At 41.1% G+C, this 21265-nt stretch overlaps 1 protein-coding gene across 4 annotated transcripts in view; it reads left to right on the top strand.

Annotated features, from left to right (window-relative positions):
* The first annotated feature begins 280 nt into the window (after positions 1-280).
* kcnn1b (potassium intermediate/small conductance calcium-activated channel, subfamily N, member 1b) overlaps positions 281-21265 on the top strand; it is a 114530-nt gene continuing 93545 nt past the window's right edge. For all 4 annotated transcript variants that reach the window (XM_017686154.2, XM_017686153.2, XM_037535777.1 and 1 more), the window contains exon 1: positions 281-957. In XM_017686154.2, the coding sequence (XP_017541643.1) occupies positions 307-957 (651 nt within the window). In that variant the 5' untranslated portion in view covers positions 281-306. The remainder of the gene's footprint in view (positions 958-21265) is intronic.

Genomic DNA, 21265 nt, shown 5'->3' with positions numbered 1-21265 from the left:
CCAGAAAACAGAGGAACGAGGGGCAGGTGCTGGAGCTTGAGGGGCAGGGGCAAACATTTAAAGAAAAAACAGAAAGGTAGAGGTGGAGGTGGGCTGTCGTCGCGTGACGTCATGAGGCTGGTCCTGGTCAAACCCGCCAATGAAACAAGCCTGCTGGACTCGACTGGGGTTGCACGCAGCCCAAGGGCTCCGGATCCCTGCAGCGTCCAAAGGCCCGAGCAGCAGCAGCAGCAGCCAGCTGGAGGGGAGGAGGAGGAGGAGGAAGAAGAAGAGGAGGAAGAGGAGGAGGAGGAGGAGGAGGAGGTGATGCAGCATCGCCAACCGGCCGCTGTGCACCACCAGTACCACCACCACCAACAACAACAACAGCAGCAGCACCAGCAGCAACCGACTCCGCCGCCGTGCAGCCTGCCTCCACCGCCGCCGCCGGCGCACCCCAGCCACCAACGCCGCTGTGCGCGCACCCAGCCCGGGCGAAGCTGCTGCGCTCCCCCGCGCCCTCCTCCGGCTCCGTCCAACGTCAGGTCTCCGTCTCGCCAATCTGGGAGCCAAACGCACGCGCCACCTCTGCCGAGGCGCAGCTGCCAGCACGAGCTCGTAGCGCTCGAGCTGCAGCAACAACCCGAGCAGAGCGACCCTTTCGCCGGATTGCTCCTGCTGCAGAGCCCGGTGAGCTCGGAGCCGCCTCCTCCGGAGCCCATTTTACAGGTGCAGCAGCAAAGGCTGGTCCGGAGCAGTCTCCCCAACTGCTGCGTCCAGCAACCGGCTCTGCTGCAGCAGCATCAGCATCAGCAACAAGCGCCCCATGCGGAATGGCAGCGGGCGCAGCAGCACCGTGAGCACGACGCAAAGCCCAAGCCGCAGCCGCACTGCCTCTGCCTTCAGCCGGGCAGCCAGCCTGCCAGCGCGCGGTGCGGTAAAAGCAGCCCGGGGGGACGCAGGAGCGAAGGGCATCAGGTAGGAGCTGTGTTTGGGGGGTGGGGGGCTGTGGGGGTCTCATCATCGTGTTCATGCGTTATTACGATGCTGCTCGGCTCTGCATCTTTCGCATTTCTGCCGTTTTTCAGGGCTGCGTTAGGCTCAGGCGCGAGCTCTGCGGAGGAAAAAGGAGGAGGGGGGGGTGCTTTCTCTTTTCCCTTTTTGTCGCGTGTCAGTAAAGGCTGTGTGCGCGTGAACGCGGGCCGTGATGTAAGCAAAACAGTGCTAATCATGATAATAATGCTAATAATAATAATATTGATAATAATAATAATAATAAAAATAAACACAAACATGACCCCCCTCCTTCCCCTCCCCGTGTATGCATGCGTGTGACTGGGTGCGCGTGCATGTGCATGTGTTGGGTTATAATGCATCATACGACGCGCGCGCCTCCTCACCTCAGGGAGAAGGGAAATAAAATAATAATAAGAAGGAAGAACTGCAACAGGCTCTCTCTCTCTCTCTCTCTCTCTCTCTCTCTCTGTCTCTCTCTCTCTCTCTCTCTCTCTCTCTCTGTCTCTCTCTCTCTCTCTCTCTCTGTCTCTCTCTCTCTCTCTCTCTCTGTCTCTCTCTCTCTCTGTCTGTCTCTCTCTCAGTCTCTCTCTTTCTCCTCTCTCTCTCTCTGTCTCTCTCTCTCTCTCTGTCTGTCTCTCTCTCAGTCTCTCTCTTTCTCCTCTCTCTCTCTCTGTGTCTCTCTCTCTCTTTCTCTGTCTCTCTCTCTCTCTGTGTCTCTCTCTCTCTTTCTCTGTCTCTCTCTCTTTCTCCTCTCTCTCTCTTTCTCTCTCTCTCTCTCTCTCTCTCTCTCTGTCTCTCTCTTTCTCTCTCTCTCTCTCTCTCTCTGTCTCTCTCTCTCTCTCTCTCTCTCTCTCTCTGTGTCTCTCTCTCTTTCTCTGTCTCTCTCTCTCTCTCTCTCTGTGTCTCTCTCTCTTTCTCTGTCTCTCTCTCTCTCTCTCTCTGTGTCTCTCTCTCTCTCTTTCTCTGTCTCTCTCTCTCTCGCTCTCTCTCTCTCTCTCTTTCTCCTCTCTCTCTCTGTCACTCTCTCTCTGTTTCTTTCTCTCTTTCTGTCTCTTTCTCTCTCTCAATCTCTCTCTCTTTCTCTCTCTCCTCTCTCTCTCTCTCTTTCTCTCTCTCTCTCTGTTTTTCTCTCTCTGTCTCTCTCTCTTTCTCTCTCTCCTCTCTCTCTCTGTCTGTCTCTCTCTCTCTGTTTTTCTCTCTCTGTCTCTGTCTCTCTCTCTCTGTTTCTTTCTCTCTTTCTGTCTCTCTCTCTCTCCATGATGGCGCTATGCAGTCAAGCTGTACAGCATCTCTGCCTCTCTGTGTTGTTCATTCGGGCAACAGATGAATGCAATCGTCTCTCTCGCGCTGCTTTGGTCACAGATCAGCTCAGCAGAAGGACAATAACAGAGCAAGACTGGAGAGAAAGGTCAGGATAAACAGGGACAAGAAACGAGCTGAACTGGCCTCATCAAACACCGAGCAGCCATAACATCAAACCCACCTCCTCATATCTCCACTCACTGTCCACTGTATCAGCTTCGCTGACCGTACAGTTTCACTGTCATTCTCAGCACTGCAGTAACACTGACGTGGTGGTGGTGTGTGAGTGTGTGTTGTGCTGGTATGCGTGGATCAGACACAGCAGTGCTGCTGGAGTTTTTAAACACTGTGTCCACTCACTGTCCACTCCTACCTTGTCGGTCCACCTTGTAGATATAAAGATGACAGCTCATCTGCTGCTGCACAGTTTGTGTTGGTCATCCTCTAGTCCTTCATCAGTGGCCACAGGACACTGCCCACAGGACACTGCCCACAGGACACTGCCCACAGGACTCTGTTGGCTGGATATTTTTGGTTGGTGGACTATTCTCAGTGACACTGAGGTGTTTAAAAAACCCAGCAGCATTGCTGTGTCTGATCTACTCACACCAGCACAACATTTTTTGTACAGTCATTTACATTAAAGGCTAAACTGTCGCTGCTGTCAGGAGAAAACCTCGTATCTCCATTTTTGTCATTTTTAAGATTTTTACCTAATTTAAAAAAGCCTGTTGTTCTTTACGTTGTTTGTAAATTTCATGATGAACGGATCAAAAGAAATGACCCAAAATAACTCGGAAAGACGTCTGGTTCCATTGACTTACATTAAAAGCACAGTAAGTTTTTTCCTTCTCCTGTAAAGTTACCATTTTGGAGATGTGTTCCGACAGCAGTGATATGCTTTGTTTACTTTTTAGTGGCCCTAAAAAGTCAATCAATCAGGGCCAAATCATGCTTATACAATTTTTTATTTTTCTACATCATTTGACCTCAGTAGCTTCCTTTTACGTTTTATGATGAACAGACAAACAGACTCCAATATGGCTTGGAATAAAATCTGTCTATGTTAATTTACATTGAAAGTAAGGAGGGTTTTTTCCCTCTTCTGTAAAGTTGCCCCTTTGGATATCCTGTTTTTAGCTGTGGGAGCTCATACGGAGAAAAATCCTTTCCTCTTAATTTTTTAGTGCGTAACTGAGAGTTTAATGTTTCTGTGTTCGGTCTTTAGGGAGAACTGGAGCCGAGCTGAGTTCAGTCTGCTGGGTTCATTTTATTCTACGCTCTTAAGATGGTTCTACAAGGGTTCTTTAGTAAACAAGCAAGCTAGAACCTGTGTGAAACACAGCAGTGAGAACGTTAACAGGCTGATATCAGAGCCGTCTCAGCTTCACTGTCCGTTTCCTTAAAATCACTGTAACGTTTTACTGGTTTAATCGTCCACGTCTGGCTTCAGGATCATCCACAGCTGCTTCTCCATGTTCCAGTGTTCTGTCTTTATTCGCCAAAGATCTAGAACATGCCACCGACAAACATCCGTCAGACTCCCTCAGTCAGTGACTTTAAAAAACAGATTTATTTATGTCAGCATTTAACTAGTTTTACTGGAATAGAACCTTTACTTTTTTGTTAGTTGTGTTTATTTGTACTTTTATTTATACTTTTATTTTATGCAGTTTAATTTTTATTATTATTGATATCTTCACCTTTGCTGCTATTGTTTTTATTTGGACTTTTATTGTTAGTTTATTTTATTTTTGATTATCTTTTTTCCATTGTTCCTCTGTTGTTTTTACTCCGTATTGTAAAGCACTTTGAGCAGCATTTTTAAAGTATTATGATGATGATGATGATGATGATTATTATTAGTAGTAGTAGGAGTAGTAGTAATAGTATTAGTAGTAATATTAGTAGTAGTAGTAGAAGTAGTAGTAGTGCTATTATTAGTAGTAATAGTAGTAGTAGGATTAGTAGTAATAGTATTAGTAGTAGTATTTAGTAGTAGTAGTATTAAAGAAAATGGTTCCAAATAGAACCATGAACACTTAAAGAAGCATGGTGAAATGGTTCTTCAGATTGATGGTGAATGTCTTGGTTCTATGTAGCACCATAAAGGGTTCTGCTATTGTTACGATATCAAACTTATGGACAATAGAAGAACCATTTTTGGTGCCATATAGACCCAATATGTCCTCCATCAACCTGAAGAACCATTCACACCATGCAAAGCGGTCTTTAATCATGCAAAGGGTTCTTTGAGTGTTCATGGTTCTAGAACAACTTTTTTTCTATACTAAAGAACCCTTGAAGAATCACCATTTTTCCGTGTGTATCAGGTACCTGCTGTACCACAGCCGTCGTCATGATACTACAAACTGACACTAAAACTGAAACTAAATAAAAACTAAACTAAAACTATTAAAGCACCTTTAAGACTGACGGAAACGAAAGTGAAACCAAACCCAAAATGAAGAATTTAAAATTCTATAATATCCCTGGTCCATTGTTTACTTTTGTTACTGCTTCTGTTCTTTTCCAGGAGACTCACTTTCAGTTTTACCACACGAAGTTCAGTCTCAGAAGTTGGTTCAGGATTTTCTGGTTCTCGTCATCCGAAAAATGTTCTTATCTTATAATAGACGGTTATGGAGCCCTACTGGTGCCATCTCGTATAAATAAAAATAATGCTTGTAAGGCATGGGAACAAGATAATTAAGTGGTGCCCACCACTTAGTAAGGTTTGGGAAGAGATCATGCCTTACTAAGTTGTGGCCACACATTATTTTTATTTATACAGGATGTCACAAGCGGGGCTCCGTAGAAGTTAGTGTACAACCCAGTTTCCAAAAAGTTGGGACGCTGTGCAGAATGTAAATAAAAACAAAATTCAATGGTGTGCAAATCATGTAAACCATATATTTAAAGGAAAACACTACAAAGACAACAAATCAAATGTTGAAATGTTGTCTTTGTAGTCTTGGAACATGTTTTTTAAAAAAATACATTTTCTCAGTTTCAACATTTGATCTGTTGTCTTTGTGCTGTTTTTTGTTTAATACAGGGTTTAAATGATTTGCACATCATTGCACTTTGTTTTTATTTACATTTTACACAACGTCCCATTGGACAAAAATATACGTCCTTTTTTTCTATCTTTATTTTTCTATATCATTTGACCACAGCAACGGTGTGAAAACCAATAGAAACACTCCAGAGTCACTTAATAAAATAAAGTGAAATAATATAAAATAGTAAATATATTATTAAAATAACATTAATACAACAGGGAATAAAACCCTGTTTACTGAACTTACATTAGGAAGGTTTTTGCTCTCCTGTAAAGGTAATAATTTGAACAGTGATGAACATAAATATACATACAACATACATATTAATATATCAGAAAATAACCCAGAATCCTCCACAACTAAATCTACTCTCAGCTGTGTGGGTCAGTGAGTCTCTCTTCACCTTCATTCCAGCGTCCGTTCTTCTCAGGAGCTTCACTTTCATCTCCTCAGAGAATCTGCAGACACACCTCCACAGTTCAGTCTTAGAAGCTGGTTTTATTTTCTGAAGTGATCAAACCCATTCAGTGGTGCTGAGGTCTGGACTCTGGGGTGGTCAGTCCATCGTCCAGCTTCTTTGTTTGATGTGTCCGTCTCCTTTTCTCAGTGAGGTTCTTCTTGATCAGCTCCACATCCTTTCAGACCCACAGCGCTGAGTGGTCTTCTCACAGTGGAAGGATGGGCAGAAACACCTGTGGATGTTTTCAGATCTGAAGCAGCTTGATCTTCTCCTCTCTCTCAGATCAAAGCTTTCAGTGCTGTTTATCTGATGGGGGCAGTTTTGGGGTCAACCAGCTCTTCCAGGTGGTGGTTAGGAGGAACATTTTCTCTGGAGCTTTTAATCAGTTTTTTAACTCCAGTTTTTGAAACTTCCCTTGTCTTTATTTTCTATCTGATCTCTTCAGAAATACCTCCTGAAAAATGCGTAACTTGTACACTAAAACAGATGGTTCTTTAAGGGTTCTGTAGTAAAGACAGTGGTTCTGTATAGAAGCATAAACACTCAAAGAACCGTTTACATGGTTATAGGATCTCTGCATGGTGAATAGGTTCTTCAGATTGATGGAGAATGTGTTGTAGATGGTTTGATGTAGAACCTTCTTAAAAAGGGTTCTATGTTTCACCAAAAGGGTTCTTCCACTGTATAGACTATTATAAAATCTAAAGTATAGGGTGTGTAAAGACAGTGGTCCTATATAGAACTGAAGCCTTTGTGTGCTTACGTGGTTCTTTGCATGGTGAAACAGTTGAAATAGATTAATGGGACAATGTGTTTTATATGGGTCTATATAGAACTTTTTTGTAAAGGGCTCTATATAGCACCAAAAAGGGTTCTGCTACTGACATCACAACAATAGCAGAACCCGTTTTGGTGCTATATAGAATCATATACAACATTTTCTCCATCTATCAAAAGGACCATTTCACAAGGAAGAGACCTGTTTAAGCGTTCAGTTGGTTCTTGTAGTGTTCATGGTTGTATTAGAACCGTTGTCTTTACTAAAGAACCCCTTTTAAGAGTGTGCGAGTTAAATAAATGAAGGTTCTGTGGCTTTGCGGAGGCTTTACAGTAGTGTGGTTGGTGAGGCTGTAATGTGCAGTGCTGTGTTTGTTGATGTGTGAGTGTGACTGATATCGGCGCTCTAGCAGTAAATATGGGCGCTGTGACACCGTTTGATCTTATTGTGATGTGTAAGTTATGTTTCTCGAACATTCCTGTGCTTATCAGAACTTCAGCACTGTGCTTCATTACAGAGAGAGCATAAATAAATAATAATCACCCCTGTGTCACTGGATGTAGTGCGGTGCGGTGAGAATAATGTTGAATATGAATAGAGTTGCAGTGCAGGGCCGGGCGATACGGCAGTGTTTACATTATTATGATAAATCACTCACGCGACGTGGTACAGTGTGCTTTATGAGCGTATGGCGGATATTGTCCATATACCTCCCAGTTGCCTGTTATTAAAAACAGCGCGGTGTGTGAAACGATGCTCTCAGACGCTTTTATGATGCACAAAGTATCAGAAATGTTTTTTTTCTTCAGTTAAAACAGACAAAGCAGTGCCGCATTTAAAAAATACTATTAAACACTGTGAACCGAATTACTGTCCAACATTTCACCTTTCACATTTTCAGAATTTCGGAGTAATTACCAAACTCTGCCGAGGGCTTTTACTGTGAAACGACAGATACTGGAAGTGGAGGCATGTGGCAACACCCAGAATGGCGTTCCTGAGTCTGAGAGGGAGAGAGGAGAAAAATAAGAGGTTGAGTTAGATTTTATTAATGTTTATCAACCTCATCCGTTCTGTGTTTTATAGTCTTTTATTTTTCTATTGTGAATTTAGTTTTTCATGGCAGCAGACGGTCAGATAAGCATTTCACAGCTGCTGTACAGCTGTATGTGACCGATAAAGCTTGTGTTATTATAATTATAATAATAATAATATTGGTGCTGCGTTCACTCCACACAGAACACAGCAAAGCATTTATTTAAACAAAAAAGGCCTGAATGTCTTGGCATCTTTTTCAAGGAATCTTCTGATCCCGATGAAAAGGGATTATGTATTTGTTTAAATCTTGACTTCGGTAGTCGTGCACACTGAGCTGCAGCGGCCGCTTTTGGAGAGACTGTATTAGAACCCATTGTGTGCGCTGCCTTTTTAATACAGTGAGGTTTACATACACATCACTGCTGATTGGCTAACACCTCTGACATGCTCTTCACACAGTTTCGACCAAAAAAGTTTCCAAAAGGTTGGGATGCTGTGCAGAATGTAAATAAAAACAGGATGCAGTGATGTGCAAATCAGGTATATTTTTAAGGGAAAATACTACAAAGACAACATATCAAATGTTGAAACTGAGAAATTTTGATTGTTTTTTGAAAAATATTTGTCCATTTTGAATTTGATGCCAGTAAAGTTGGGACGGGGGCCTGTTTACCGCTGTGTGTCATCACCTCTTCTTTAACAGTGCTCTGTAAGTGTTTGGGAACTGAGGAGATGCTGCTGTAGTTCTGAAAGTGAAGTGTTTTCTGTTCTTGTTTGATTCAGGATTTCAGCTGCTCGTCAGTTTCAGGGGCTCATTTGTCATATTTTTCATCTCATGAGCCAAATGCTCTCAGTGGTGACCGGTCTGGACTGCAGGCAGGTCAGTTTAGCACCCGGGGTCCTTTAATACGGAGCAATGCTGCTGTAATACCTGCAGAATGTGGTTTGACACTGTCTTGCTGAAATAATCAAGGCCTTCCCTGAAAAAGACGTCGTCTGGACGGCAGCAGATGTTGCGAAAACATGTATATATCATTCAGCGTTAATGGTGGATGAGCACGTCACCCAGGCCACGTGCACTAATGCCCCCCCTAAACCATCATGAATACTGTGCACTGATAACAAGCTGAGTGGTCTTCAGCCCGGAGGACACAGTGTCCTTGATTTCCATGATTCGTCGGACCACAGGACACTTTTCCACTTCCCCTCAGTCCATTTTAAATAAGCTCAGGCCCAGAGAAGGTGGCAGCGTTTCTGGATCCTGTTTATATTTGGGTTCTTCTTTGTGTTTTAGAGTTTAACAGCGTTTGTGGATGCAGTGATGAACTGTGTTCACAGACAGTGGTTTCCAGAAGTGTTTCTGAGCCCATGCAGTGATTTCCACTACAGAACCATGTCTGTTTTTAATGCAGTGCTGCCTGAGGGCCCAAAGATCACGGCCAGCTAATACTGGTTTTTGGCCTCGTCCCTTATATACAGAGATTTCTTCAGATTCTCAGAGTCTTTTAATGATATTGTTTACCATAGACGATGAAAAGCAAATATAGAGTTTAAATGATTTGCACATCATTGCATTTTGTTTTTATTTACATTTATCTACGTTTTACGGGTGAAGTGCGATCCTACAACCACTGCTGAAAAATATCTAGAGAAAACTGATAGCAGTTTTTAAACATGGCTCTGCTGGTGCAGATTCACCTTATCAAAGCTTGGAAAAATCATCATGTATGTCGTGTATTGTGATAAATGTCTTCATAATATTGCATTTTCCGATCTCTGCAGTTCATACTAATGTCATTAGTTCATATGGTACGAGCAATAACAGCGGGATTCACTTCAGTCAGTATGTGATCTAGTTAAAGGGCCCGTATCCCACATTTTTCTTGTATATTATTGTTTTACGTGAAGCCTGTGTTTAACATTTGTGTTTAGATTTACTAAAAAGAGTCAGAATTAACTTCTACATGCTCATTTTCCTTCATCTGTTATATTAAACATGCTGCACTCCCTGAAACACAGGCTCATATATATACATTTATTAGGCTCTGTGATATTGAAGAACCAACAAACTCAGTTTCATGCACTGACTGGGGAGTGAATGCTGTGCTTTCAAACTTTAGCAGTGTTTCCAAACTACATCACAAAAAAAACTTTTTTCCGTGGTACCGGCCCATTAAGCTCTACTGTTGCGCAGTCATTTTGGAACAGGAAGGGGCCGTCCCCAAACTGTTCCCACAAAGTTGGGAGCATGAAATTGTCCAAAATCTCTTGGTGCTGAAGCAGTAAAAGTTGCTTTCACTGGAACTAAGGGGCCGAGCCCAACTCCTGAAAAATAACCCCACACCATGATCCCCCCTCCACCAAACTTTACACTCGGCACAATGCAGTCAGACAAGTACCGTCTCCTGGCAACCGCCAAACCCAGACTCGTCCATTCGATTTCCAGATGGAGAAGCGTGATTGGTCACTCCAGAGAACTCGTCTCCACTGCTCTAGAGTCCAGTGGCGGCGCTTTACTCCACTGCATTCCACGCTTTGCATTGCGCTTGGTGATGTAAGGCTTGGATGCGGCTGCTCGGCCATGGAAACCCATTCCATGAAGCTCTCTACGCTGTTCTTGAGCTGATCTGAAGGCCACATGAAGTTTGGAGGTCTGCAGTGATTGACTCTGCAGAAAGTTGGTGACCTCTGCGCACTATGCCCCTCAGCATCCGCTGACCGCTCTGTCATTTTACGTGGCCGACCACTTTGTGTGTGAGTAGCTGTCGTTCCCAATCACTTCCACTTTGTTATAATCCCACTGACAGTGGACTGTGGAATATTTAGTAGTGAGGAAATTTCACGACTGGACTTGCTGCACAGGTGGCGTCCGATCACGGCACCACGCTGGAATTCACTGAGCTCCTGAGAGCGACCCATTCTTTCACTAATGTCTGTAGAAGCAGTCTGCAGGCTTCAATGATTTGCATGGGTGACTGAATACTTTTGGAAATATAGTGTGTGTGTGTGTGTGTGTGTGTGTGTGTATATATATGTATACAATTGGTGATGTGGGTCTATTGAGAATGACTCATATCTGTATTAATCTGTGTTTGTGCTGCTGTTAATCTGGACTGTGTGCTCCACTCAGGAGGGCAAATCAGTGTCATTCATTCCTTACGGGAGAACCGACCCCGTTTCTGTCTCGCTCTTGTTCTATTTCCCGCCACTGAGAGCAGAGAGTGGCCCGTCTGGGTGGCACTAACGTGCTACACACCTCCATTATTCATACACAGCTCTACCTCCGCGCCGCGGCATTAGCACGACTCCAGCTCTTCCTCGCTGTCACATCAAAAAACTTCCATCTTGCTGCTTTTTATTTTGAAAACCGGGGCTTTTTCCACTGTATACACACTTCAGGATGAATGCAGCTAAAGAAACATCCAGAATCATTTAGAATAAGATCTCATCACATTGGCGTACATTAGTGTTGAAGCATCTCCCGTTTGTGGGCGAAGATGGAAAGAAAAGTCTCTAATCTCTGATCATCTGATCTTCTTCCTTCTCCTCCTCTGGTGTCTTTTTATAGATTGTTTGGTGGGGTTGGTTCCTTTCAAGCTGGTTTATTTTGGTACCAGATTATTACGGTCAGTTTGTTCACAGAAGCTCGGAATTGCGTTTTTGTTCGCTTCGCTTTCGAGCTGTACAGCTACATGGGAAAATCATGAAAATGAGAGCGAGTTAAGTTGCCACACTAGCGGTAGTGATATGAGTGTCTGGGCAATATGACAGTGCATATAGGTTGGTTAGTGTAGTGGGTAACACCTCTGCCTTCTAAACTGTAGACTGGGGTTCAATCCCCACCTGGGTAAACACCCCACACTATACCAATAATGATCAAATTGTAAGTCGCTCTGGATAAGAGCGTCAGCCAAATGGCGTAAATGTAAATGTAATGTCATATCGTTATCGTGATAAATTACGTCTCGATACAATTCCGTCTGCTTCTCTGATCACATGGTGTTTATTGTTAGTGATGTAGACGGTGGCCAACTGCATGATTCAGTATAAAGAGAGTAAAATTAGTCCGTTTAACTGGATTTAGTGCCAAAATACTGAAAAAAATTTGCTGTGTTCAGTTTTTGATTGAGTATTTTTAAAATGTAGCTCTACTGGCTCTTTTTCTCTGTTTCAGACGATCTGACGTCTGATAAAATGAGTATCATGAGACAGTAGCTGTGTTCCAAAGCTGAGGCTGCAGCTGAGATGGGCAGGTCCTCAGTAGGACTGTCCTATGAAGACTCCTCCTTAGTAGCCAATTGGTCACACTAATCAAACAGTCCTAACGAGGCTGCGTGGTGACGCCACCAGAGCGGCGCCAAATTCATGTGGAAACCGGTGAGAGAAAATGGAGCCGCTGCATTGAGTCTGTTCTTTTTCGTTTCTTCCCAGAAATGGAGGAGATGATCTTCTGTAGTGCAATAAACTACATTTACAAATACTTCTGAATAAAATATGAAATAAGGATGAATGATTTACCGAATCAGTCATTTTACACTATATTAAGGAATAAAGACAACTTCAAGCGCATGCAAAAAACAAGTCCTGCTCCAGCAGCTTTATTGTCCACCATTTTCGTGGTGCTGTTTTTGTTCCTTCACACTGCTCATGCGCAGAGAACCGTGGGTAACCGAAGGCCTGGAAGGAAACATCCAATGCGTCCTTTAAATCGCCCAGAACATAGGCTGCGTTTCTAGGTTGTATACGAAGGTCCTTCACTTTGGAAGGGCCCACTACGACACAGTGGCCGAGACATGCAGCCCAGACTTTGAAAGGCAGCTTGTGTGTTGTGTATATCTTGAAGTATTGTAATATCATTTTTTGCCATATTGCTGTTCTCTTTGATGGGTAATGATGGTTAAATGTTCTTGATTTATTTACCTTCACAAAACAGCAATGTTTTCCAAGACTTATATGATCAGGCAGTCATGGGCTGGCCAGCCTTGTGACTGGAAGGTTGTCGGTTCGATCCCTGTGGATAGGGCTGCCCACTGCTCCGGGCAAGTGTGTGTGTGCTCACTAGTGTGTATGTGGATGGATGGGTGAAATGCATATTTCCTTAATAAATGTAAACTTACATATAATAATACATCACACACACACATTTTCTAAGCTGCTTATCCTTCTGGGTCGTGGGAGAGCTGGAGCCTATCACAGCGGCCTTTGGGTGGAAGGCAGGACACACCCTGGGCAACATTCCATGTGATGGACAGGACATCACAGGTCAAGATTCCATAAATACATTTAAAGTGAGTATTTAAAACATTTTAAAAGAGACCAGTGTTGCTTTTATTACCGCTAAGCTAAAGCGAATTCTACTTTATTAGGCCACTGTATTTTTTCTGGCGGAAATGGCCCAGATAGTGAAAGGATAGTGAGAGGATAGTGTGAGAGGATAGTGAGAGGATCATGTGAGAGGATAGTGTGTGAGGATAGTGTTTAGTAAAAGGATAGTGAGATGATAGTGAGAGTAGTGAAAGGATAGTGAGAGTCCAGTGAGAGGACAGTATGAGAGGATAGTGAGAGTCTAGTGAGAGGATAGTGAGAGTCCAGTGAGAGGATAGTATGAGAGGATAGTGAGAGTCTAGTGAGAGGATAGTGAGAGTCCAGTGAGAGGACAGTATGAGAGGATAGTGAGAGTCTAGTGAGAGGATAGTGAGAGTCCAGTGAGAGGATAGTATGAGAGGATAGTGAGAGTCTAGTGAGAGGATAGTGAGAGTCCAGTGAGAGGATAGTATGAGAGGATAGTGAGAGTCTAGTGAGAGGATAGTGAGAGTCCAGTGAGAGGATAGTATGAGAGGATAGTGAGAGTCTAGTGAAAGGATAGTGAGAGTCTAGTGAGAGGATAGTGAGAGTCCAGTGAGAGGACAGTATGAGAGGATAGTGAGAGTCTAGTGGGAGGATAGTGAGAGTCCAGTGAGAGGACAGTGTGAGAGTCTAGTGAGAGGATAGTGAGAGTCCAGTGAGAGGATAGTATGAGAGGATAGTGAGAGTCTAGTGAGAGGATAGTGAGAGTCCAGTGAGAGGATAGTATGAGAGGATAGTGAGAGTCTAGTGAAAGGATAGTGAGAGTCCAGTGAGAGGACAGTATGAGAGGATAGTGAGAGTCTAGTGAGAGGATAGTGAGAGTCCAGTGAGAGGATAGTATGAGAGGATAGTGAGAGTCTAGTGAGAGGATAGTGAGAGTCCAGTGAGAGGACAGTATGAGAGGATAGTGAGAGTCTAGTGAGAGGATAGTATGAGAGGATAGTGAGAGTCTAGTGAGAGGATAGTGAGAGTCCAGTGAGAGGACAGTATGAGAGGATAGTGAGAGTCTAGTGAAAGGATAGTGAGAGTCCAGTGAGAGGACAGTATGAGAGGATAGTGAGAGTCTAGTGAGAGGATAGTGAGAGTCCAGTGAGAGGATAGTATGAGAGGATAGTGAGAGTCTAGTGAGAGGATAGTGAGAGTCCAGTGAGAGGATAGTATGAGAGGATAGTGAGAGTCTAGTGAGAGGATAGTGAGAGTCCAGTGAGAGGATAGTGAGAGTCCAGTGAGAGGATAGTATGAGAGGATAGTGAGAGTCTAGTGAGAGGATAGTGAGAGTCTAGTGAGAGGATAGTATGAGAGGATAGTGAGAGTCTAGTGAGAGGATAGTGAGAGTCCAGTGAGAGTCTAGTGAGAGTCTAGTGAGAGGATAGTGAGAGTCTAGTGAGAGGATAGTGAGAGTCCAGTGAGAGGACAGTATGAGAGGATAGTGAGAGTCTAGTGAGAGGATAGTGAGAGTCCAGTGAGAGGATAGTATGAGAGGATAGTGAGAGTCTAGTGAGAGGATAGTATGAGAGGATAGTGAGAGTCTAGTGAGAGGATAGTGAGAGTCCAGTGAGAGGACAGTATGAGAGGATAGTGAGAGTCTAGTGAGAGGATAGTGAGAGTCTAGTGAGAGGATAGTGAGAGTCTAGTGAAAGGATAGTGAGAGTCTAGTGAGAGGATAGTATGAGAGGATAGTGAGAGTCTAGTGAGAGGATAGTGAGAGTCCAGTGAGAGGATAGTATGAGAGGATAGTGAGAGTCTAGTGAGAGGATAGTGAGAGTCTAGTGAGAGGATAGTATGAGAGGATAGTGAGAGTCTAGTGAGAGGATAGTGAGAGTCCAGTGAGAGGATAGTATGAGAGGATAGTGAGAGTCTAGTGAGAGGACAGTATGAGAGGATAGTGAGAGTCTAGTGAGAGGATAGTGAGAGTCCAGTGAGAGGACAGTATGAGAGGATAGTGAGAGTCTAGTGAGAGGATAGTATGAGAGGATAGTGAGAGTCTAGTGAGAGGACAGTATGAGAGGATAGTGAGAGTCCAGTGAGAGGACAGTATGAGAGGATAGTGAGAGTCCAGTGAGAGGACAGTATGAGAGGATAGTGAGAGTCTAGTGAGAGGACAGTATGAGAGGATAGTGAGAGTCTAGTGAGAGGATAGTGAGAGTCTAGTGAGAGGATAGTGAGAGTCCAGTGAGAGGACAGTATGAGAGGATAGTGAGAGTCCAGTGAGAGGATAGTGAGAGTCCAGTGAGAGGACAGTATGAGAGGATAGTGAGAGTCTAGTGAGAGGATAGTGAGAGTCCAGTGAGAGGATAGTATGAGAGGATAGTGAGAGTCCAGTGAGAGGATAGTATGAGAGGATAGTGAGAGTCTAGTGAGAGGATAGTGAGAGTCTCATACTGTCCTCTCACTGGACTCTCACTATCCTCTCACTAGACTCTCACTATCCTCTCATACTATCCTCTCACTAGACTCTCACTATCCTCTCATACTATCCTCTCACTGGACTCTCACTATCCTCTCACTAGACTCTCACTATCCTCTCATACTGTCCTCTCACTGGACTCTCACTATCCTCTCACTAGACTCTCACTATCCTCTCACTGGACTCTCACTATCCTCTCACTGGACTCTCACTATCCTCTCATACTATCCTCTCACTAGACTCTCACTATCCTCTCACTGGACTCTCACTATCCTCTCACTAGACTCTCACTATCCTCTCATACTATCCTCTCACTGGACTCTCACTATCCTCTCACTGGACTCTCACTATCCTCTCACTAGACTCTCACTATCCTCTCATACTATCCTCTCACTGGACTCTCACTATCCTCTCACTATCCTCTCACTATCCTCTCATACTATCCTCTCACTGGACTCTCACTATCCTCTCACTAGACTCTCACTATCCTCTCATACTGTCCTCTCACTGGACTCTCACTATCCTTTCACTAGACTCTCACTATCCTCTCATACTGTCCTCTCACTGGACTCTCACTATCCTCTCACTAGACTCTCACTATCCTCTCATACTATCCTCTCACTAGACTCTCACTATCCTCTCATACTATCCTCTCACTGGACTCTCACTATCCTCTCACTAGACTCTCACTATCCTCTCATACTGTCCTCTCACTGGACTCTCACTATCCTCTCACTAGACTCTCACTATCCTCTCATACTATCCTCTCACTGGACTCTCACTATCCTCTCACTAGACTCTCACTATCCTCTCATACTGTCCTCTCACTAGACTCTCACTATCCTCTCATACTGTCCTCTCACTGGACTCTCACTATCCTTTCACTAGACTCTCACTATCCTCTCATACTATCCTCTCACTGGACTCTCACTATCCTCTCACTAGACTCTTATCCAGTGAGAGTCCAGTGAGAGTCCAGTGAGAGGATAGTGAGAGTCCAGTGAGAGGATAGTGAGAGTCCAGTGAGAGGACAGTATGAGAGGATAGTAAGAGTCTAGTGAGAGGATAGTGAGAGTCCAGTGAGAGGATAGTATGAGAGGATAGTGAGAGTCTAGTGAGAGGATAGTGAGAGTCTAGTGAGAGGATAGTGAGAGTCCAGTGAGAGGACAGTATGAGAGGATAGTGAGAGTCCAGTGAGAGGATAGTGAGAGTCCAGTGAGAGGACAGTATGAGAGGATAGTAAGAGTCTAGTGAGAGGATAGTGAGAGTCCAGTGAGAGGATAGTATGAGAGGATAGTGAGAGTCTAGTGAGAGGATAGTGAGAGTCCAGTGAGAGGACAGTATGAGAGGATAGTATGAGAGGATACTGGGCTGCTGATACAAAGCTGGCAGCCCACTGGCTTTTTGCTCAGCACTCTCTGGGTAGCACACTGGGGGTTAAACAGAGTATTAGACCAAAGGCATGTTTACACCCGATCTCGTTCGGATTTCACTTGACCGTTTCCGTATACAGTTACAGGTGGAGGGTGTGCGGGGCTGATGATCCCCAAACCAAGAACCTTCATTCACTCCAGGCTGATTAAATGTGCTTGTTTACACGTATAAACAAAAGTGAAATTGGATGTGCTGAGGTGTAGAAGTACAGTTGGAGTTGGATGGGGATGCATTTCAGTGAAAAGTGTGAATAAAATCCCGCCAGACTCCAAAGTTGATCCAGATACATCCAGACATGAAATATTCATTAAAGCAAGGTGTAAACAGGCTCAAAAAACAACTTTTCATCACTCATTTTCTCACTTACAATGCAGTTTACTTAGTTTTCCTTAATTTGTTTAATTTATTATTCTTTGTAAATTGGTTTAGTAAATAAGAGTATATTAAATGGTTCAGTAAATAAGAGTATATTAAATGGTTCAGTAAATAAGAGTATATTAAATGGTTCAGTAAATAAGAGTATATTAAATGGTTCAGTAAATAAGAGTATATTAAATGGTTTAGTAAATAAGAGTATATTAAATGGTTCAGTAAATAAGAGTATATTAAATGGTTCAGTAAATAAGAGTATATTAAATGGTTCAGTAAATAAGAGTATTTTAAATGGTTTAGTAAATAAGAGTATATTAAATTGGTTTAGTAAATAAGAGTATATTAATTGGTTTAGTAAATAAGAGTATATTAAATTGGTTTAGTAAATAAGAGTATATTAATTGGTTTAGTAAATAAGAGTATATTAAATGGTTTAGTAAATAAGAGTATATTAAATTGGTTTAGTAAATAAGAGTATATTAAATGGTTCAGTAAATAAGAGTATATTAATTGGTTTAGTAAATAAGAGTATATTAAATGGTTCAGTAAATAAGAGTATATTAATTGGTTTAGTAAATAAGAGTATATTAAATGGTTCAGTAAATAAGAGTATATTAAATGGTTCAGTTAATAAGAGTATATTAATTGGTTTAGTAAATAAGAGTATATTAAATGGTTTAGTAAATAAGAGTGTATTAAATGGTTTAGTAAATAAGAGTATATTAAATGGTTCAGTAAATAAGAGTGTATTAAATGGTTCAGTTAATAAGAGTATATTAAATGGTTCAGTTAATAAGAGTATATTAATTGGTTTAGTAAATAAGAGTATATTAAATGGTTCAGTTAATAAGAGTATATTAATTGGTTTAGTAAATAAGAGTATATTAAATGGTTCAGTAAATAAGAGTATATTAAATGGTTCAGTAAATAAGAGTATATTAATTGGTTTAGTAAATAAGAGTATATTAAATGGTTCAGTAAATAAGAGTATATTAAATGGTTCAGTAAATAAGAGTGTATTAAATGGTTCAGTTAATAAGAGTATATTAATTGGTTTAGTAAATAAGAGTATATTAAATGGTTCAGTAAATAAGAGTATATTAAATGGTTCAGTAAATAAGAGTATATTAATTGGTTTAGTAAATAAGAGTATATTAAATGGTTCAGTAAATAAGAGTATATTAAATGGTTCAGTTAATAAGAGTATATTAATTGGTTTAGTAAATAAGAGTATATTAAATGGTTTAGTAAATAAGAGTGTATTAAATGGTTTAGTAAATAAGAGTATATTAAATGGTTCAGTAAATAAGAGTATATTAAATGGTTCAGTAAATAAGAGTATATTAAATGGTTTAGTAAATAAGAGTATATTAAATGGTTTAGTAAATAAGAGTATATTAAATGGTTCAGTAAATAAGAGTATATTAATTGGTTTAGTAAATAAGAGTATATTAAATGGTTCAGTAAATAAGAGTATATTAATTGGTTTAGTAAATAAGAGTATATTAAATGGTTCAGTAAATAAGAGTATATTAAATGGTTCAGTTAATAAGAGTATATTAATTGGTTTAGTAAATAAGAGTATATTAAATGGTTTAGTAAATAAGAGTGTATTAAATGGTTTAGTAAATAAGAGTATATTAAATGGTTCAGTAAATAAGAGTATATTAAATGGTTCAGTAAATAAGAGTATATTAAATGGTTCAGTAAATAAGAGTATATTAAATGGTTTAGTAAATAAGAGTATATTAAATGGTTTAGTAAATAAGAGTATATTAAATGGTTCAGTAAATAAGAGTATATTAAATGGTTCAGTTAATAAGAGTATATTAATTGGTTTAGTAAAGTGCAGTAAGAGTATTATTGTAAATAAAGCAGGTTATACAGCTGTAACCATCCTAGCGCAACATTTCCAGCTACATCAGTTTATATTAGATCATCATTATTTTTCTCTCTCAGTTGTTTGTAGTATTTGTCTTAGTTTGTTTTCTAAAATAAAAGTCTATGTTTTACATTTAAAATCTGTTAGACCTGCAAGATAATAATCTAGGTGGTCCGAGGAATGGGCCAGCAGCGGCACATACAGTCACTGGGGGGCACCTTATCAAGGCATGTATATGTATATACATGTGTGTGTATGTTTACCTGAAATTTCCATTCTTCCGTTTCTTGTGAAAAAAGCCTGTCGCACTTACTGTGACCATTTGAGCAGCCATGTTGAAATTCAATGAAACAATGAAATTCCGATTAGGTGTCTTTTTTTCTAGGTGGAAGTGCATAATTCCGGGTCAAGAACTTCCAGTGAACGCAGCAATAATTATTATTATTATTATTATACGGCAAGGCAAAGCAAATGTATTTATATAGCATCTTTTGAACACTGCTGTCATTCAAAGTGCTTTACAAATGAGAAAATACAGAGTTGTTTAAAATGTTTTGTAAACACAAAAAAAAAAAAAACAGCATTAAAAACAAAACATGATTAAAAATACATTTAAAAGAGACAATCATTCAATTCATAGTTAGTCAAATAAAAAAACAAACAAAAATTTTGATTAATAACAATTAATGATAAAAATATAAAAAAACAATAATAACAACAACAATAATAACAATGATAAGAATTATTATTATTATTATATTTTACTTATTTACAGGCATGTTTTAACTGTTTTAATGCATTTTAGTCAAATGACCTCACTCTACTGGCACTTGCTTCAAGCATTTTTCCTACAACAAGCACACTGATCTGCCAATATATTGAATAAAATCATGGAATACAAGTAAAAAATATCTAGAGATAAGTTAAATGATTTTATAAGCTAAATATTAAATATATCAACTAGAAAAAATATTAAATATATCAACTAAATTTAAGATCATTTCACTGGACAAGAGGCGATCTCTGGCAGGTTAGGTTAGCTAATTTAGCATCTGACCGTCATCTGTGAGGAAAACAGCAGCAATAACACTGAACTGAAAAGCACAGCATTAGTGTGATGGAGCTGCAGCTCAAACTTTGTTTGTTTGCTTCTTTAGTTTTACCACTGGAGCTACGAGGCTAATGGGGCTAAGCTACTGGTTGCCCAATTAGCATGGTGCTAACTGCAAATCCAAATCATAAACTTGTCCTAACCCATGCTCAGGTGTTCAGTGTCTCTAATCGTCTCGATTATGTCGTTTCTGATACTTTATGACTCACTGTTGCCAATAAAGATGAGCTAAAGTTTGTTAACATGTCAGCTAAAATCAGCAGCTGCTGAATTTCTGTGTATTCCTGCTGGTAGATGAAAGCAGACAGAAAGCAGATGAAAGCAGACAGAAAGCAGACGAAAACAGACAGAAAGCAGACGAAAGCAGATGAAAGCAGATGAAAGCAGACAGAAAGTAGACGAAAGCAGACAAAAGCAGACGAAAACAGACAGAAAGCAGACGAAAGCAGATGAAAGCAGACGAAAGCAGACAGAAAGTAGACGAAAGCAGACAGAAAGCAGACGAAAGCAGACAGAAAGCAGACGAAAACAGACAGAAAGCAGACGAAAGCAGATGAAAGCAGACAGAAAGTAGACAAAAGCAGACGAAAGCAGACGAAAGCAGATGAAAACAGACAGAAAGCAGACGAAAGCAGATGAAAGCAGACGAAAGCAGACAGAAAGTAGACGAAAGCAGACAGAAAGCAGACGAAAGCAGACAGAAAGCAGACGAAAACAGACAGAAAGCAGATGAAAGTAGATGAAAGCAGACAGAAAGCAGACGAAAGCAGACAGAAAGCAGACGAAAACAGACAGAAAGCAGACGAAAGCAGATGAAAGCAGACAGAAAGTAGACGAAAGCAGACAGAAAGCAGATGAAAGCAGACAAAGCAGATGAAAGCAGACAGAAAGCACATGAAAGCAGACAAAGCAGATGAAAGCAGACAGAAAGCAGATGAAAGCAGATGAAAGCAGATAAAAGCAGACGAAAGCAGACAAAGCAGACGAAAGCAGACAGAAAGCAGATGAAAGCAGACGAAAGCAGACAGAAAGCAGATGAAAGCAGACAGAAAGCAGATAAAAGCAGATAAAAGC

This window comes from Pygocentrus nattereri, chromosome 28, assembly GCF_015220715.1.
Source record: "Pygocentrus nattereri isolate fPygNat1 chromosome 28, fPygNat1.pri, whole genome shotgun sequence".
Classification (NCBI taxonomy): Eukaryota; Metazoa; Chordata; class Actinopteri; order Characiformes; family Serrasalmidae; genus Pygocentrus; species Pygocentrus nattereri.
The sequence above is the reverse complement of the archived record's forward strand: the minus strand, read 5'-3'. Positions and strand labels throughout refer to the sequence as shown.